Below are 14,497 nucleotides of genomic sequence, written 5' to 3'. Positions count from 1 at the left end.
TGACTTGGATTGATATGTTGAATGGCAATTTGGCAACACTTGGGAGAATTGGTGCAATGTTTTGGAAGCATCTTTTATATTCACCAGTACATAGAAAAAATATATCTGACTAAAGAATGAACGATAACACAATGAATTCCTGTTGGAAGAGTCAGGTAAAATAGTTGGCATCTTGGTGTGTCATTTGTTTACTCAATGTGACTGACGGGCTGTTGTTGAATGTGCAGGAGGAGCAGTCTGCAAAATTGAAGGCGGACAACATTAGAATCGCCCTGGAGAAAATAAAGGAAGCCCAGGTGAAAAAGGTAAGTTTGGTTTTTACACATAATGGTATAAACAAAAATCATCTACACACAATCGATCTTTTATTAATCCAGTCTATAATTGATACAAATGTTAAATGACAGGGATTTATTTAGTACTGTTATCTAGTCTCATATCTAGGCACATAGACAATCAATATATATTGTATTTACTCGCATAAAAGCCGCCTGTGCGTACTAACCCTTAAAATTGCCTTAAATTTGTTGAATGTTACAATTTCTCGTGTATAAGCCGCCCCCTATTCACAATTTTCACCCCCATATCCACTCTGCTTTTGATTCATACAGTATCTCAGAAATATGTGTGATGAATTTTCTCAAGATTTTCCTTTCTAAGTAACACATTTGTACTCTATTAAAACCATGAATATGGAGGTGAAAATTGTGAATTAGGGAGCAGCTTATATTCAATAAATTGTTAAATTTAACAATTTAAAAGCAATTTTAAGGGTGCCGCTTATGCCCACATGGGGCTCATATGCGAGTAAATACGGTAATAGATGAATAAGTGTTCAACACAATAAATAAGTAGTATAAGTAGTAGTAGTAATAGGTCTTGATTATATCATTGGTGCAAGTTGAGTATGGTGATAGCTCTTGGGAAGAAACTGTCCTTCAGTCTGTTTTTCTTGGCTGTTGTGGCTCTGTAGCGCCTTCCATAGGTTAGCAGGTTGAAGTGGTGAAAGCCCCCGGGATGTTTATTGTCTTTTATAATGCTCTCTGCCTTTGTAAGGCACGGGATTCGGAGATGCTGGACACGCTGGGTAGGGGGCAGTTGAGGATTGTACCATATTCGTACCATACTACATGTTTCGCGCCTATACAAAAGTATAAGTAAACAAGTAAAATAATCAAGAAGTTGATTTATTCATTCATCTTCCATACCGCACATCATTGAAAAGGTTGCGGGCGTTTCTGGAGCCTAATCCAGCTGACTTCTGGCAAAAGGCAGACTGCACCTAGACTGGTCGCCAGTCAGCCATAGGGCACATAGAGAGAATTGACCATCCACACTCACAATCATACCGCCACCGGCGGGAATCAAGCCGTGCCTGCCCGCACCGAAACTCTACACCACAAGGCGGCTTATCAAAGTTTTAATTAAATATAACATCTTCAAGCATAAGAAAGGCTGTAATCTATAATCTATGAATTAAAATATAAAAATTTAATATCCACTTTTAAATACTGTACTTATAGTGAGAATAGTTCCCCTCCGATTGATTAAAAAAATGGTTTCTGGGTGCTTCAGTCCCAAATCCTCTTCGCCAGATTAAAGAGGCATTGGATTGATTATTGGTGGAATGTTCATGAGGCCCCGTAGGGGCAGCAGAAGAAACTTTTTGGTGAGAAATTTTCGGCACACCGCATGGTGATGTGGACTTGTGAGTGCTGCTTTTTTTGGACCTGTTTTCTTATAACACACGGTGGATTCATTTATGCAGCAATGGTGTGTTACATCTTTAGCATATCTAGCATTGTCACTTTTTCGGTTACTATTATCATGTCTCGTTTTTTCCTTGTCTTATTGGATGCCTTGGATGGCCCATGACGCTTAAAGGGGATTTTCAATCGACGATTCCATATAAGAAAGCTGGAATAGGCTCGTGCAGTCTTCCTCCATGACCTTAAGTGCGTAATGCAAAATTAAATCTGAAATATACAGGAAAAGGCAAGATGTTATCCTTCCCGGCCTTTTATACTATCTGGCATGTTATTCTTCTTTGACATTGAAATAGCGCTGAATTGGGTGGCTCTGAGCGCCGAAGAAGCGGACCTGATTTCAGTCATTGCCCAGCCACTGCCTTTCGCCTGCAAGTTTCAGCATGAATTTTGAATTTTTTAGGAACATTTGTTATTTAATGCAGAAAAATACCTTCTACTAGAATCAAGATCCCCATTGGAAGCAGTAAAAAGCAAGTTAGGCTGTCATTTTTGCAAAAAGAGGATCCACATTCATCAAGTTTTTTAAAGTGCCAAAATGTAAAGCACCTGGCTTTTATTGTTTCAATAATTATTGCACACTTTCTGTAACACCTATTAGTAAATTAGTTTCACTTTTAAAATATCACTGTTTATATTTAACTCAAATTGCATATTTACACAACCATTTAATCTATATGAAGGCACATTTTTTAAATTATTTAGGGTCCGTACACCTTTTCTTACAACTGTATATTTTATACCTCATGATTTGACTGAAGCCTTCCCTGATTTGAGTTTTTCTTTCCACGACATCGCACTGGTAAACGGAAAAAAACAAATTTAAATTAACTTGAATTAATGTATACCGGCACACTCAAACATACGTTCAATGTAACTACACAAAATCGAATTCTAACTTTGTTTTAATCTTTTTTTAATTTTTTTACCTTTGTTCTGGCCGGGTTAGTTGTTTGCCACGGCTCCAACCTCACGTTCGCTATCGATGGGCTGTTTGCTGTTGTACTACGTATTCCTTTCAAAATATTCCGAAAATGATGCACACAAATGTCCTCACAAGAGGATAACGCACTACTACTTGCCAAGGATAGTATTAGCGATCGCTCCGCTGCTCATTATATAAACAGTTCTAACCTAACCAAGTGCTCGCAACTCCCCGCTTGTAATATCTCTGGTCGCAACTGCTTTGAACGGCGCCTATGAGAGAGTTGCGACCAGAAATATTAAAAAGAGGGAATTGCGAGCCATTATACCGCTGATGTTCTTATGAGCAGTGAACGAGAAGTAATATAATACTCCTAATATTAGATAATAATAACAGGAAATGCAACAGCTGAGCTTACCCACATATTTATTGTGAGTAATGAAGTTTTATTCTGAAAAAGAGTGCAATTGCCTATCGGCGTTGTATGCACAAGTATATATCATCACCCAGAAAGGCCTCTTTTTGCCCGCACATGCGCGTTTCTTGATCGAAACTAGTCAGAATAAAACGTTCGGTGCTCGTAGATATTGTTACACACGAAAGAAATACGTCAAAAAAGACAGTGCGTTACAATGATATACAGCCTCATGTCATGGCCACCTGGCTTGGTCACAACACAAAATTTTGATCGTATCTCAGGCGAATTATTTTATCGAGATTTCCATCGTAAGACAAGAATGGTATATGACGAGCGGTCAAATGAAGAGGTACGACTATCTGTTTTCTTGATACTCAGAACCCTAAATGCGCCATGAAACAAAAAACATTAAAAAAGGTGAATGATTTTCATTGATCATGTTTCTATACTGTCCGGCCCAAGTGGTTAGCGCCTCGCCCTCACCGCTCTTTGGTGGAGGGTTCCATCCCAGGTCGGTCTTCAATGTCTGCAGTTTGCATGTTCTCCTCGGGCTTGCCTGGTTTTCTCCGGCTCCTCTGGTTTCCTTCCATATCCCGAAAACATGCAAGGCAGGCTGTTTGAACTCTCTAAATTGTCACTAGGTGTGATTGTGTGTATGGTTGTTTGTCTCCTTGTGCCCTGTGAATGGTTGACCACCAATTCATGGTAACCCCCCCCCCCCCCCCCCTCTTGATCCCCATAGTAGTCTGGGATAAGATTGAGCACCCCCCACCATCTCGTCCTTTTTCGTGTATAATGAAGGATGTTTTTGTCTCCACAGTTAGTGATTCGCGTTCATTTGTCAGACGAAAGCTCAAAGACCATGATGGTAGACGAGAGGCAAACAGTAAGACAGGTACAACTCCCATCTGCTCCTGTTAGCATGACAATGAATAATAAAATTAATATGCACACCTAATCTTAATATTTCAACCTTCCCAAATGGTGGGCTATATATTTAATGTTAATTTTATAACTGAACTGTGTGATGGAGTGAGTGAAATGTATCCATGTTTTCAGGTTCTTGACAATTTACTGGAGAAGTCGCACTGCGGTTACAGTCCAGACTGGTCACTGGTGGAAACTATCAATGACCTGCAAATAGGTAAGAAAACACAGATTTTTGGTGGTCACTTTCATTAAGAACTTGGTAAATTTCAGTGTTCCTAAACACCCTTTTATCGTCAACATTGAGCAATGTCGTATCTAATTCCTTAGTTTTTTTCCCATTAGAAATTTTTGTTTTGATTTATTTATTTAATAAGCGACAGCACATTAAGGAGCATATTTATATTCATGTTAATTAACATATATGTAAATATGTAAGATAGTAGCCGAGGGCCAAATTCCATCTTTAATCCCTTGTGTAGGTTGAAGATAAACAATGACACTTATGAGAGACACACAGCACAGAATCAACTTTTTAACTTCTTTATGTGAAAATGTATTGAATCCTGAATACAGTCGTCAGCTTTTCCTTTGCTTTTTACAAAGGCTGCAAGCACTCAAATCTGCAGTAGCAAGAAAAACTGCACACACCCTTGAGGGGTATTTGGAAGAGAGTGCTTTTGGAGGCGTACACATACACCGTACAATCAGTTTATACTACACACAAGTAAAATCAGCTCCACATGACACTCTTTGACACACACATCCGGTGGCCACAATCTTTATGTAGGTTCTGTGTTGTGAGGTTCATCAATAATTATACTTGAATATAATTATAAAACACTGCAGGCAGACATCTGATTTAATTATTGACATTCAATTAAATTGGTATCTCTGATGATTAGCTTGATCAAACGAGAACATTCCGACCTCGTCTCCGCCGCCAAATGGTTCCACCGTACGGTAATTTACGTACAGCTTTAAGGCCATAAATCCAAACAATTATAAGGTTATTGATTAATCCAACTGCTTAAGAAAAAACAACATCTGCGACAATCATAACATCAGGTATTCAATAATAACAATTGAGGGGAAACTAAAAACAAACTCCATTGGAATTTAAACAAACAAGCCTTCATTCAACAAAACAATTCCATAAAGAAGCGAAAAGGGCGTCACGATGTAAGAACAATATGCGAGTATCCCAGGAGCTGATTGGTAGCCATCTACTGGAATCAAGAGTCCTTCACGGCTCTTCATTGCAAACCCAGATCAACAGTCCTTGAAGCCCGCGACTGGGCAATTAACAATTAAACGTCCTCGAAGCCAGCTGCAGGGGGAAATGTCCTTCGGTAACAGTTATACTGAGCGTCTGTCTCCGTTGCAAGCACATATTAATATATACATACAGGGTGACCCAAAAAGATGCGTAACAATGGAAACTTTTTCGAAACTGATGGGTACACATCTTTTTGATATAATGATTAATGCTCTCACGTATAGTACCCCAGAATAACCCCAACATTCCCCTCTTTTTATTATATGTTTGCTATTAATTATTCTAAGGCAAATACAAAAGGGAATGTCATTTGACTGCCTCAATTTTACCCGCCTGCTCCTTACTCGGATGGATGGTCTGAAAGAGAAAGAACATAATAATTTTCACAAATTTGTCCTCGGAACTCCCATACTCCTGGACTTCACTGCTCTCCCCGGTACGTTTCATAAGCGGAGTATATAATTTGTGCAATTTGGAATTTGTAGGGGCAATTGCAGTAGTTATAAGTCTGCTTAGCAAGAAGCGTAAACAGGGGATAAGACAGCACCCACACAATATCAAGGTAGTAGCAAAAACAGCTACAGAAAACACAACATATATGGCCAAATCCTTTTATTTTCCAAAGGTCTTGTCCCATCTCACCTGTCTGTCCAAGCGGATAATTCTACTCCAGAATGCTTTTTCATATTGCGGTTTAGGGTCTGCAGGCCACTAATGGCCCTTGGTGAGGGACCCGCCGGGTGAATTGTTGTTCGATATGAAGGTGCAACATTGTTTTCCAAACATTGCACACAGGCCCCCTTGCTCTGCAAGAAGCATATCCACCGCTATGCGATCTCGGAACGCCATTAGACTGGTAACTGCCAGTTGCTCCTTTATGGCCACGAATCCCTGTTCAGTATAATTTCTATGTTTTTGGACACTGTAATGCAGGTAATTTATCCTATCCACATTTTTGTTTGGGGTGATTAGAAGAAAAATAGACTCCCATCCTGCTGCAATCTGATTAGCCAGCTTATACTCATCTGGTACGCCCCAGGGATGCCAATCGCATCAATGTATGTTGGATCTCCCTCGCTCCATGCCGCCGTCGGGAGGGACCCTCCATCACACCAGATTTCTGAGCAGCCAATTGTATTTCCTCCACTGTAGATGGAAAAACAGACACTGGTAAGAGCAGTGAGACCAAAGCGCATAGTCCTGCCGCGTTTCGGCAGGAGTCGTATAATTTATCTCCACCAGACCACCACCATAGGTCAGAATGTGGTATCAGGGGTGCAGTTTGTTTAAGAACGCTGGCACACCACGTCTCATTTACCGCCCCCAGCTTCAGACCATGCCCTTTAAGGTTTAAGCAGGTGAAATGATTAAAGTGGAAAAATTGACTTGCCATTTACTGCGTAACAGGATAGACACTGTTTCAATATTTTTCTGTACAAGTAGGACACGTTTTTAATTTATAAAAACACTTTCCCCAAAGAGTGGTGATTGAGGGAGTTGTTATATCCGATCGTATTTTCCGTTGTCTGGTCATTTGTGTTAACCCTTTGTGAGATGGTTTAGTCTCAATTGAAACCCCTTCACCTTTCGCATATGGAGACGTCAAACCCAATATAAAAGAGTTCCTATAGTTTTATGGTATTGCTTGCTGAGCAATAATCTTTCCAATCAATATTGGAGTGGTTCCCGCATTTTAAATCAGAAAGCTTATCTTAGCCGTCCGCTCAACGTTTCAACTGAGACCACCCTTTCACAAAAGTAGCTCCACGTAGTGCTAGTGCCTCTTCTTTACACTGCAGGTTTGATTTATAGCACTAGCTGCATTTTCCATTAACAGCACCCAATTATCCCCCGTTTGGGAAATCCTTGTTTCAGAAATAAATTCCAAAAGTCAATCTGACAGTCCAAGCTTTCCAATCTTGACCAGTTTCTGCAACAAGGCTTTCCCAATCTGTTTTGGGCTGTTATGTACCACACATATTCCCTACCTTAGGTTGATCCCTTGTATGGCAACAGGGATGTTGCAGAGTCCAAATATATTTTCCCAAGAAGGGAAGATCCCTGCAGACTTATTGTAAGGAAGGCAAAACATTGTTTGGTGCTCAATCGGATCGGGGTATCATCTCGAATGTTTGTCTGGAAATTTGATTTAGTAGGTAATGTTAATCAAATGTAAATGTTGCTCGCTTTACCCTCCCGTTACATTAGAAGGTGTATCCTCAATTGAAACGCCTCCGCCTTTCTCTCCAACTGGAGAAAACAGCCCTACTGTGGAGAGGAATAAAATCACAATCATCATTAATCTCATTGCCCAAAGGGCAATCATTGTTTTCAACATGACTTTTTGTCTTTACTCAGAGAGTTTTCCTCTTGAAACGTTTGAATTGAGACAACCTTCCTACTGTGGGAAAGGTGGATCCGGGTTCCCCTCTCAGCTATTTTGATCGCTGTTGGTGTGGTTAGCAACACTTGACATGGGCCCTCCCACTTCGCGTCGCTCCAATGTTTCTCTTTTTATGCTGCGTATCAGCACCCAGTCTCCAGGAATCGCCGTCACATCGTCCGTTTCCTGTTGAGAATCAAAATCTCCCTCTGGTAGCTTAAGTTCGGTGCGGTTTTCTAAAGATTTCCTCATGTAGTCTGCTAGATTTGCCTCATCATCCAATTCCCATTGTGTAGTGAATAATGGCAATTTGTAAGGTCTACCAAACAGAACTTCATATGAGGTCAATCCATTTGAAGTTGTGATGTTAATATATAATTTTACTAAATCAATACACGTAGTCCATGGGCTTTTTGTTTCTTCCATGCATTTTTTTAGTCTATGCCAGGGGTGGCCAACCAGTCAGAGACCAAGAGCCACATTTTTTACTGTGTTACCGCAAAGAGCCACATTTTTTACTGTGTTACCGCAAAGAGCCACATTTTTTACTGTGTTACCGCAAAGAGCCACATCACACATACCTTTGCTCAGCCAGATTTATTGTAAATGTCACACACCAGCATAGTAATGACATAAATTGACTCCTACAGTACTAACAGCACAGGCCAGTCATTATCAACAATGAACATTGTGTGCACTGTCTCACACAGACAAACTCTCAGTTCAACCAAGTCCACAAACAGAAATATAATAATTTACAATAGCGTTTTTCTTTTACTATGCATGTTACTTAGTGGGACTTCTGTCATAAAATCAGGGCCTATTTTTGCGCAACATTCGCTCCTTGTGAGCTGTCATTTATTATGAATGGCTTTTAACTAGCGCGCCCACCACGTGGGTGTACACCTCGCTCTCCTATTGGCTGCTCCCGGCTGAGCACTCTCGCCTTGGTCTGCCTCGCAGGGGTGTGGCTTTTTCAGCCGACGCTCGATCTTTGGGATACTTTTTGTGTGCGCGACGCCGTTCATTGTCGCTTCTGCTTCACGGGAGCTCTCCCACTCTGTTAAAAACGTTTACTTAAATGACCTTGCTCCTACTGGGAAACTTTGGGGTATTTTCATCCCAAGCACATGCGCATTGGACGAAAATACCGTATTGAACTCGAGCGAAGCGCACACGCAAATAAAAATAAAACACAAATACAAACTTTGATGTGGACGTAAGAGCCGCATGAAACCGGGCAAAGAGCCGCATGCGGCTCGGGAGCCGCAGGTTGGCCACCCCTGGTCTATGCCAAAACAATTAAACGTCCTCGGAGCCAGCTGCAGGGGAAAGTGTCCTTCGGTAACGGTTATACTGAGCGCTTGTCTCCGTTGCATATAGCACATATTCATATATACATATAATGATTTATGCTCATATTTATAATAGTATCCTAGAATAACCCCAACATGTGTTGTAATGTGTGTGATGTAACCCACATCTTAAAGCCAGTAATCAATTGGTGCATATAAAGAAACTGGGAGGAAAAAAATATCATATTATCGGAAACAAACCATTAAAAGGCACGCTTGAACATTCATTCAGACGGAACACTCATAGCTTGGAGGCAATTTAAAGTGTCCAACCATTCTACCCTGCATGTTTTATGGATGTGGGAGGAAACTGGAATACTCGGAGAAAAACACGTAGGCCCCGGGAGAACATGCAAACTCCACACAGAGTCCTGACCTGGGAAGGAACCCTAGAGCCCAGAACTGAAGCCGATGTGCTAACCACTGGTACACTGGTCGCCCAGGCTTGAACAGGAAGATGTTATTCGAATGAACTGGTGCCTTTTAATCCAATTACTAACAAAGCAGGAAACCTGCTTAACTTTTTAAGCATATCATTTCACATTTTTTGGTTAAATAAGGAGCTTTATATTATGGTGCTGCAGTAAAATATACAGTACTCCCTCGAATATCACAGATAAAATAGGATCACACCTAATTACTCAGAGCTGCCAACTACTCTGGAATTTCAGGAGTTTTCCCAGAAATAAAGGCAAACTGTGGGACTACGGACAACCTCCCTAAACTCCGGAAATCCCAAACGTTGTCAAAGTATCAAATTTCCCATATAGATGCCTCAAAATTCACACCACCGCTATGGCTTCCGCCATCTTGATTCAACTGCACTATAAACTGGAAGAATTCGGTAACATTTTGAATCATCCAAGTTACAAGTTCTCACGGATGATTCGTCGTGTGACTTCACCGCATATTGATTCTGCGTGAATCGTGTTCACTCCGGCAAAACTTCAGCAAATGGGACAAGGTCACTCCTGAAATGGGGTGAACGGAGGTTGACAGTTCTAATTACTGCATACATGTTTTCGCGCCTATACAAAATTACATGTAAAAATATCAATAAGTATACACTGGTCCAGGCACCGCGAATTCAGAGCTTCATGTCTTTTTTTGGGAAAAAATAAATAAAATTAAAATAAAAATATTACATTGAGACAACATATTTTAGTTTTTTTTTGTTATAACATGAATTTCACTCTCTCTCTCTCTCTACCCGTATTCTATATGGTGTAATGTATACAGATGGGGTAAAAAAATTTTTTTAAATTAAATTAAGCATTTTTGAAGGGGCATCCCTACTTTTTGGAAATTCACTTATCGCGGGTCGTCCCGGTCCCCATTAACCGCGATAACTGAAGGATCACTGTGTTTAATTATATTTTTTACATTAATGCTGAAATGGCATGTTACGACTATAGCATATGTAGCAACCTCACTTTTTCGGTCACTGTCATCATGTCTCATTTTTTGGCCTATTTAAAAAAAAATGATGCACTGAAGCCCCAAATGTTGAAGACAGTGGTATAAGATCATATTATTGCACAGTGGCAGCAGTCCGTGAATTTCCTAGCGATGCCTTCAGCTGTCGGAATCAATCCAACCCTCAAAAACTATTTTAGGGCTATGAAACCTCTACTGCAGCTGTGACACATAAAAACGCACCAATAATAACCTCATACAATGAAATATTATTTAGGAATATAGCCATATTTAACTCACCAAAAATATTTTTTACCTGTACAAGATATCTATCCTCCTTTATTTCCTCCTTTTCTATCGCCATCGAAGCCAATGCTGAAAGTCGGGCCTATCCTGTCATATTTCTGGCAAATGTTTTTATTCAATTTAGTGCTGGAAATGTTGGTTGTCCGACCTTAATGATGTCCAGCTTTTTTTTCTTGAAAAGTCCGTCTTGAAAATGCCATTTCTTCTCCTCCTTCAGCCATTGTGGGTTGACAAAGCCACTATTAAATCCACTCAACAATATATTTGCCTGTGCAGCTCGCTCCAGGTACAGTTTGGTAGCTCTGACTTTATCACCCTCCAATCATAGTTGGTGAAAGCAATGTCGTATCCCTACGCCTGCAAAAAGGCAATGCCTTTTCCCTACGCCTGCGAGAAAGCCTTGGTGTCGCCAAATCGAATTCTGATCGGTTAAAGCAACAATTTTATAGTCGCTTGTTTTATGCAGCAGAGCCTGCAGAACTGACTGAAGGCCTCAAGGTGGATTGCAAGAAATTTTAAATCCTTTTGCTGTCTAAACTGGAAATACTCTTAACAACTCTAAAAAATTGGGGTTCATGAAATGTGTTTACTATCATTACCAATTAAGAGAAAAATGAGTTAAAATTTTCAAAAATAGGGGAATTATGTTTTAATTAGCAAATATCATATTATTTGTAATGCAGTATACCAGGATGCTCTCTGCATTGGCTCTATAGAAGGTTACCAGAGGTCTAGTGTCCAAGTTGTTCCTCCTGAGTACCCCTGAGTACTCCTGAGCTTATCCGTGACGTGAACCCCCAGGAATTTGAAGGACTGGACCCTGTCTACACATACTCCATTTATGAGGAGCGGGGCCATATCTGTGCTGCGTTTGCGAAAGTCCAGGATTATTGCTTTAGTTTTCGTGGTGTTTAGTGTGAGGTTGTTCACCAAACACCACAAAGACAGTTTGTTGACCTCATCTCTGTAAGCAAACTCATCTCCCCCTGAATTGAGTCCGACCACAGTGGTGTCATTGGCAAATTAGATGGAGTTAGACGAGTGGGTTGGTGTACAGTCGTATGTGTACAGGGAGTATAAAAGAGGACTCAGTACACAACCTTGGGGGGATTTAGTGCTCAGTGTAATGGAGAAAGAGGTGGGGACCAAGTCTAACAGTTTGTGGACGGTTGATTAAAAAATTCTTAATCCAGCAGCAGATGGAAGAGCTTTGAAAGATCTCTGGAGCCTCAGGGATCCTAGATTTAATAAAGCCTCAGTGATAATTTTACAATTGGCACACTGCGAGTCCCAGGGATTCGCTTGTCTGAAAACTGTGCGTCCCAGGAAACTTGTCACGAGTCCCAACATACTACGGATGCAAATAAAACATAAACAACGATATATAAACATTCAGATTTAATTTATTTATTATATGGTTTAGGGTTAAGGTTTATTTATCATTGTACTAGTCTTTCAGCTCGTAGATCCTCCTCTCTTTGCAGCCTTTCCACTTTTCCAGGGCCTTTTGATGGTTCACACTTTTAGCCAGCTGCACTACCATCAGTTTGTGCTGAGTTTCCACTTGCAGCCTGTTACTTTTCTTTGCGAGGATTCTGTTCTGCACAGAAAAACCTCTCTCACAGCCAGCTGTATGCACAGCTGATGTAAGAGCCAGCTGAGCCAATCTTATCATGTTTGGCATCTCTTCACTGTGGTGCTGGCTGATCAGTTTCCAGAGATTGCTCATCTTGTCTCTTGGGTACTTTTCAGCCAGTACAATTTGCTTGAGCATTATATATATCTTCCATGGACATCCAATGTACAACTTTCAATAAAGCTGTAACTACTTTGTCTTTTGTTGCTGATGCCTTTTGTTCGATTTTTTTTGTTGTTATTTCGCAATGTGGGAATTTCCAGTGCCAACTTGTGTCCGGGCAAAACTATGTGTCTATCCAGGGTGCATTTTTGAAAATTCGTGCATTTAGCTGCCGCGATCAATCCATTTACCTGCTTGTTATCCGTACAAACAGCACAGTACATGAAATTATTTTCCTCGTCATATCGTAACCACGCGAACAGCTGCAACCAAGTCTTTTGAAATGTGCGTATTTTTCCTTGCTTACCCCGTTTTGCTTCATGATCATCGATCGAATCTTCTGCAGTTCTTTTCTTACTAGTTGTATTTTTAACTGCGAAATAACTATCCAGACTGTTTTGCTTTTTCTGAAACATTTTTTATCTTTCTTACACTATTACGAAACTCTTGCGATCGCTTCCTCTCCTTCGTCTGCTGGTGTCTGCTAGTCTCGTTCACGCGAGAATTATTTCGCAAAGATTATGTGGAATAAATTGGTTTGCTATCGGATATATATGTGTTTTGGTTTTTTTTTGATAAAAATTTCTTTGCGTCCGAAAAAAGCACATTACTTGAAATTGTGCGTCTGGAAGAAAAGCTGTGCGTATCAGACGCAGGACGCAGAGGTAACGAGAACACTGAAGCCTCAAAGTTCATTGTCTTTTGCATTTTTTCTATTTTTCTCTTTTTTAATGTAATTTATGTCTTTCGCTCAATTGCCTTTACACATGCTCTTGTCTTGGAAAAAATCTAAATCAAATATTTATAGTGTGTATCATATTACTATGTCAACAACTCTTTTCAGAGCGCGTCTTTGAAGATCATGAAAACTTGGTTGAGAACCTGCTGAACTGGACCAGAGACAGCCAAAACCGACTTATGTTCACGGAACGCATTGAGAAGTATGCGCTGTTCAAGAACCCACAGGTATTTAACAGTTAAAATTGCCCCCCCCCGCAAACAGAAACTATTCATAACATCTATTTTTTAATCCACTCTTGGTACCTTGATTGTTTTGTATAATGCAGAATTATTTATTGGGGCGGAAGGAAACGTGTGAAATGGCAGAACGAAACAAAGAGGCTCTCTTAGAGGTTAGTTGATGGGGCATGCAGCGTTGCAGCTGCAACCCTAAATACTTATATATGAAGACCTCCCCAGTGACCTGTGCTAAAGTGTTTGGGAAAGTCTGATGAATAATAAAAATAAGGACAGCTGCTATCACCTCTCACTAACCTTTTCAATTTTGTGTCCGTTTTTCAGGAGTGTTTTGGTGGCAACTCAGTGTCTGTCCCAGAGATGGAGGGTGTACTCTGGCTGAAGGAGGATGGAAAAAAGTCCTGGAAGAAACGTTACTTCCTACTGAGAGCTTCTGGTATCTACTATGTACCTAAAGGAAAAGCCAAGGTGTGTATGTGGACAATCTGTGGCGTGATAAAGTATTTTGTGTTTTTTACATATTTATCACACACAAAGGTTTTAGATCATCAAACCAATATTAGTATGATACAGAGAAAACCCAAGGAAATAGAAAATGCAGTTTGTGAATGATGATTTTATTTACAAAGGCAGAAAAAAATGTAAAACGTGTCTGGCCCTCTGAAGAAGTAATTTCCCCCTGAAACTAATTATGGGTTGTGCCATATTTGGCAGCAATAACTGAAATCACTGCACTGTATGCATGTGTACATAAGTTAAAGGGAAAAAACAAAATGTGATTTCTCATAAAAAATGGCTAAAATTTGTGTGTGCAGTCGTCCAGAGACCTTGCATGTTTTCTCCAATTGGACCATGTTAATGTCTTCCATGGTCAAGATTTCAAGAGCAAGTACAAAGCTCCTACTGACTTCTGCATGGTGCTCAAGGTATGCTGTATTTTAATTAC

The 14,497-nt window shown here is 40.2% G+C and overlaps 1 protein-coding gene across 5 annotated transcripts in view; it reads left to right on the top strand.

Moving 5' to 3' along the window:
* Window positions 1-14,497, top strand: part of raph1a (Ras association (RalGDS/AF-6) and pleckstrin homology domains 1a) — a 116,467-nt gene that overhangs the window by 53,299 nt on the left and 48,671 nt on the right. For 4 of the 5 annotated variants that reach the window (XM_077728670.1, XM_077728669.1, XM_077728667.1 and 1 more), the window contains 7 exons: window positions 228-305; window positions 3,930-4,004; window positions 4,169-4,253; window positions 13,418-13,539; window positions 13,641-13,706; window positions 13,876-14,019; window positions 14,367-14,477. In XM_077728670.1, coding sequence (XP_077584796.1) covers window positions 228-305; window positions 3,930-4,004; window positions 4,169-4,253; window positions 13,418-13,539; window positions 13,641-13,706; window positions 13,876-14,019; window positions 14,367-14,477 — 681 coding nt within the window. The remainder of the gene's footprint in view (window positions 1-227; window positions 306-3,929; window positions 4,005-4,168; window positions 4,254-13,417; window positions 13,540-13,640; window positions 13,707-13,875; window positions 14,020-14,366; window positions 14,478-14,497) is intronic. The other variant, XM_077728668.1, reaches the window with a different exon arrangement.

This window comes from Stigmatopora nigra, chromosome 11 (assembly GCF_051989575.1).
Source record: "Stigmatopora nigra isolate UIUO_SnigA chromosome 11, RoL_Snig_1.1, whole genome shotgun sequence".
Lineage (NCBI taxonomy): Eukaryota > Metazoa > Chordata > Actinopteri > Syngnathiformes > Syngnathidae > Stigmatopora > Stigmatopora nigra.
The sequence above is the reverse complement of the archived record's forward strand: the minus strand, read 5'-3'. Positions and strand labels throughout refer to the sequence as shown.